Source organism: Anopheles nili, chromosome 2 (genome assembly GCF_943737925.1).
Source record: "Anopheles nili chromosome 2, idAnoNiliSN_F5_01, whole genome shotgun sequence".
Classification (NCBI taxonomy): domain Eukaryota; kingdom Metazoa; phylum Arthropoda; class Insecta; order Diptera; family Culicidae; genus Anopheles; species Anopheles nili.
Window position 1 is genome coordinate 15,802,767 of NC_071291.1, and position 6,000 is coordinate 15,808,766.

Consider the following 6,000-nt stretch of genomic DNA (forward strand, 5'->3'; position numbering starts at 1 on the left):
AGGGTTTTCCAATCATACACAGCACGACGGTGCCCATGTTGTCAGCTGGCACATTCGGTGCTGCGATAGCGAGGAGTAGGCACGACAAAGGAAGAAAAAAAATAGGGAACACGTTCCAGGACGGCAAGAAAGGACGAAACCAACGACGCAAAGAAAAAACGCATGTCCAGGAGCAGGAAAAAGCACTCTTAGGGCCAACTCTCGCCCTAAGTAGTAGCGGGCTAGTGGTTCTGTTGCCTTGTGCTCATTAGTAGACACACACACACGCGCACACACTCACTCACACACCTAGACGCACGCTCGCATACACGCACACACGGGCGCAGGCATACGCGAGTGCACTCTCGCGTACGCGCGCGCAGCACACTCTCTTCCGTGGCTGGCAGGTGTGTGCGCGCTCGCTCACACACCGCACACTTTTCCACCGACCGATTTCCACGGGTTTTCCACGCTCCGCTCCGGTGCCACTGTGCCCCTTCAGGGTGTTCATGCTCAAGTAGCGAGTGGCAGAAAAAAGTCGACAGGAAGCGGAGCGTTCGTATGCAGGCTAAATTCCAGCACTTTTCCCTTTCGCTCGAAGTGGTCGGCCCCTTGGTTGGTTGGAGCCGTTTCTCGAGCCTCCCTTTGCTAATTTCTTTTGTCTGCACAAACACAACGCCACACACACACACACGTACTCATGTGCGCACAGGCACGCTTATTGCCCCCATATTGCCGCCGTTTGGAGTTTTCCACGGGATGGCAACAAAAAAGAAACGAAAAGAAACCCTTCCCACGAAGCACACAAACACAAACGCACGCACGCCCGCCAGGACATCCGTCGTTGTCCGGGAGGGTGGTTAGAACCCTTATCGACACCCCCACGGTGCCCTCTTTCTAATCCTGCGGAACTGCGCCACCTCCTGCTCGGGCTCCTCCTGCCTGATGGTGCTCGCGTTTCCTTTCCTTTGCAACCACAGACGCACACACTCATGCGTACGCGCGCGCGCGCGAGCGCACCCCCCCATCAATCCGAACACATGCGTGAGGACGTACGCGTATGATGGGTAGCTTCGTTGCTGCGACACGCACGCACACAGCGGTCTTAGGTGAAAGAAAAGCTGCACGGAATTTTCCCGTGCAAAGTGGGGTCTTCCGTTGGTGGCCCACGATTTTCACAGCACGCACGCGAACGGATGGAAACTTCACTGCAGCCAACGGGAAATGGCGAAGATGAGTGAGCGTGTGCGCGTGCGAGTGTGTGCGAACGACTAGTCACTGTTGCAGGAGGTTCACCCAGCGGTCAGAGCCATCGTCCTTCGCGCACTCGAAGGAAGCACCCGTCCGATGTACGGGAACTGATTTGTGAACGGGATGATACACACCACGGTGTACGCACACCACAGCAGCAGCAGCAGCACCAGCAGCAAAGCGTACCGTTTAACTTGGCCAGGGAACGCGCAAAATCATGCCTAGACACTCTGCCTCGGTGCACGACCACCACGGGGGCTACTTCTTTTTTTTCCTCAGTAGATTTGACAGGTCGCGAGAGAGCACAATCCACCCGCGATGTGCGCGTATCGAGACCGCGAGGTTCGACCGTCCGCTTCGAGTTCTGGGAAACGACTTTTGCTCAATGAAGATTAGCGCAGATGGAAACGCGCTAGAGAGCCGATGGTGCTCTAGAGCGCGCTCTCGCCGTGCGTCCCGATTGCGCCAGAGTCGACTTCTTCCGTATGTTCGCTCAGCTCAGCTGAGCAAGGCTGTGGGAGGACGACACGACGAGGTCCTGGCGCGGCCGCGCGGCAAGCATGGCGCGGTTGAGCGGAGAAGAAGATATATCCCTTTTCCACGGTTGTGTTCTGGCTCTCTTTGGAATCATGCGAAAGGCAAAAAAGAAACCACACAGATGCGATTCACGCATCCTTCACGAATAGGGGGGACAACCACAAACAAGGACATGCTATCTAGGATTCAAAGCATGATACAGGTGTCACGGTAGGGGTTGAAATGGCACATGGGTACTGAAGTATCCTGATCGGTTTGATGCAGCTGCGATGGATAGCTGATCAAAAGGAGACATTCGTGTTGCAAAACATACCGTTGCAAGAAAAGCTTGGTTTTGGGACAGGATATTTGATTTACAACGGTTTTATGGACTGTTTGTGTAGGTCTTGTCAAGGATACTCAGAATATAGTATTTAACAGTTGAATAACACTGCTATTCTAATCCGTTTAATTAGTCAAATAAGGGAATGAAAGTCATCTTGAAGATTTATGGTTTACACACAATTGAAAGTCTAATGCATGTGGAACTTGGTATCACCGCTAGCATACTAGTTGCTGAGGGGGAATTTTTGAAGGCTAGTAATTTTAAAAAGGCTACTAGCGGCAGCTGAGCATTGGTGTTAGAAACTTTCACGATTTTCATCATTTTTTACCATCCTAAATAAAAATTATCATAACGTCGTTTCGTAGTACATAGTCAAAGTTCATATCAATCAACCATTTTCATTCATAATTCGCACAATACTTTTTTACCACCCAAACAAAAAATTCATAGACAAAGTGTTTTTTAAACATGTCTCATTAGTCTAACGATACACAAGTTTGCAAACCGTGCGCCACGCGATCGGAGTGCCAAGAGGAAAACAAAAAGTATTTATCACATTCTGTTAGCATGGACTAGAAGATAGAACATTGGTTTACCGTCAGTTAATATTTTTGCAACAATATCTCATCCCAATTTCACTGCAGCACAGAAATAGGTTTTATTTTCACTCGATCTCTTTTTCATAGCACTTTACCGTTGTGTTGTTTTCGGTAAACAAAAATATGCCCGTGTTCCTGCTGTCAAACTAAACGTCATGTTTCAGGGGTAGGTATTAGACATTAATGTTAAAATGCAATTTGAAAGTGTCGTTCCCCTTGTGTGAAAATCGTTACATTTTAGTAAAATTTTATAAAACAGTTCAATATTTGTCTTAATGCAGCTTCAAAGTGAATTTTAAAACATTTTCTTACATTAGCAAATATTATTTTTTAACTTTTTGTTCCCAAGCAACAGGTGGTTTAGAAAAAAAGGTATTTTTTAAACTTGGTATAAAATTTACATATTACTACAATTGTTTAAATCATCTATAGGATAAGAATATTGATTTCATGATCATCATTGCATAAAATAGTAAAAGGATCATCTGTCAATTCAACGTAAGTTGTCAAAGGACAACGTTTTGTCAAGCAAAAGCAGAGGTGTACTTTCTAAAAACGTTAAATAAAACGCTCCTATCATTTCACAGAACCATTCAGTTAGAAATAATTGTAAACAATATGGAAATCATCAAGCTTAAAGCTAAGGACGGTGAAATCATTAATACTAAACGAAGCGTGCTCAAGATCTCCGAAATATTGCAAAAGATGATGGAAGAACTGACACCGGTCGAAGACGGTGAAAACCTTCTTACTGTTCCGGATGTTGATGGCGATTGTTTATGCAAGATTGTCATGTGGATGGAACATTACGCCGAGGTTCAGGATAAACGTTCTGGAAGAGATAGCGAGGACATAGAGATTCCTAACAACCAAGAGCAACACCCGCAATGGCTTGGAGGCACCGCCAAGAACAACGCGTGGAACATCGAATTTTTCTCGAATTTCCCACAGATTTTTATTATGATAGCCGCTGCAAATAGGCTGAAAGTGCATAGCCTCGTGGATGCTGCAGTCCACTTCCTTTTCGCCTGTTCAAAGGGAAAACATTCGGAAGAGATACGAGACCTGGCGGAGAACGGTGTTATTGAGATACCGGCGACGATTCACGATTCGATGGAGATTTGATGTTGCAGGCGAATTGCAGTTTACATTGGTTGTAATGCTTGAACCGAGATTAATGAATTATTTAACATGAATAAAAAGAACTGATTAAATGTTTCGCTTATATAAATTCCTAAATGTTTCAAGGTTTTATATCATAAATCCGATTTTCATACGTTTTACTAAAAACTTTAACGCCATAAATTATATTTAACTAGGATATCTTAGCCTGTATGCCAGAGATGATAATATGCAGATTATCGCCAAGCTCGTTTTTTAGGAAGTCAACGGCGCTTCAATGCAATGTTACAAAGCGTATAGCATGCATCACGTGTCGTTGCTCACATGCAAACGATGTGAGGCTGAGATTAATTGCGTCTGCAGATTAAGAGATGTCCCATATTTTTGGGGACCAAAAGAGAAACAATGTGCTGGCTGATGTAAGAGACATAAAGCGAACGTAAAACATACTCCTTTATGTTGGCAAACAAAGCATCCAGATGGCTGAGTGCTTTGTAAGATCTGAGTTCAAATGGCGTTTTGGCCGGTGGGTTGTGGTGGGTCAAGGAGTATCCGTTCCGCGCCCTTAGCGAGGAAGAAACTATACTATTCATTGCATAGTGCAAACAAAACGTATGTGCAATTACGTATGTGCAATTTGAATGCTCAATTTAATCCAGATCAGCAATCATTTATATTTTCCAGCTATTCATTTATTGTTATAAATATTGCTCAGCCTGGAGAGATTCTGCCAATTATCATACGTCTGTTACATGTGATGCAGCAAGATTGTCAATAGGTTGTACAATCGTTTGCAGCATAATCTAACCAATTGGATGATCCTGCTATATGATAGTTCAGCTAAAAAACGCCGTTACGAAAATGTATGTTTTTATAACTGTACTGTATGTTGTTATGTGTAAAAATACTACACTTTCATAAGCTTACACAGAGATCTATTATGATGTTTGACTTCCGGTGATACTATTCAATTAGTGCACATGCTCGAGCTACGCACGTGCCATTACACTCTCACAAATAGAAAGAGAAGCTGAGGGAATAAAAACCTTTTTCCACCGGGAAAATCGCGACATTTCCCATTACAACCCGATCAATTGAATCTCAATCATCTTTAGGTGGCGTTGGTGCACCCATTACTTATTCAATTAACGACGGTTGTTGCAAGCGACGTATTTATACAGACTTCCCTTTGAAAAAAGTATTATCAGTGAATGTATTTTACATTGGAAGTAGTTTAATTGGGCAGCATCCATCATATTCCATTCCTCTCAAGATTTGCGTTTCGGATGTTTTCGATCAGTTACATGTAAACAACGGCTCAATCTTTGATTCTTATCAGCACGATGAATTAAATTGCATTATCCATCACACTCCTTCCGGTTGGAAGGAACCACACACGCACAGATCCACTTCCACACCTGGCCGCGATGTAGCGACTTTCCGGACGCATGTTTAGCTCCTGATCTCCCGCTGGGGCAGCGTTTGGAATGTGAACGCTTTTGTACGTCCACCGGTGAAGGAATGCGCAACATTCGGTTCCTTCCACGCGCCAGCGTATCTATCATTTCTCACAACATGCGTGCGTGGAGATGGGCGGTGGCAGGGCACTCAGTCCAACCCGCACGTTCAGCCCTTTGGCGCATGAAAGCAAGTGTGATGCTAACAAGCCGATGGTTGCTGAACGACGACGAAAGCGTGGTAGCTTGGTAGCCCCGGTGTCGGCACGATGGCCGCGGGAGAAATGATTGAATCGAATCGGCGGCCCTCGGACACATGTCAATCTTTTTCGAATGGCCACCGCGTGCTGTTGGCCACTATCCGGAGGGCAAATCTTGGCCGGTTTGGTCGCCTGCAACGCGGGAAGGCGTTATGAAATGGAACCGCCAGCGACAGGCCGGTGGCCGGATGTGTGCACTGAAAATAGAGCAACATTCGGAACCTCCCGGGTTGGGTGGCGATTTGGCGATTGGCTTTTTATCCCTTCGCCCCACGGAGGGCCCTTTCCATGGGGCATTTCGGTATAGCTCGGTTGCGTTATCGGGGCTGCTGTTTCAATGGATTTTACCTTCTGCAGCAACTTGCAATGCTGTGTGGAAGAGCAAATAAAAAAAAGGATGTAAAAAAATGGCGAGTTTTAGACACACCCTTGAATTACGAAAAAAAAGTCGTGGCACGCGAACACGATAT

At 45.5% G+C, this 6,000-nt stretch overlaps 1 protein-coding gene across 1 annotated transcript; it reads left to right on the forward strand.

The window, feature by feature from the left end:
- Nucleotides 1-3,309: 3,309 nt before the first annotated feature.
- Nucleotides 3,310-3,816, forward strand: LOC128730569 (uncharacterized). Its single transcript, XM_053823641.1, has one exon. The coding sequence runs from the start codon at nucleotides 3,310-3,312 to the stop codon at nucleotides 3,814-3,816; it is 507 nt and encodes a 168-aa protein (XP_053679616.1).
- Nucleotides 3,817-6,000: the final 2,184 nt, after the last annotated feature.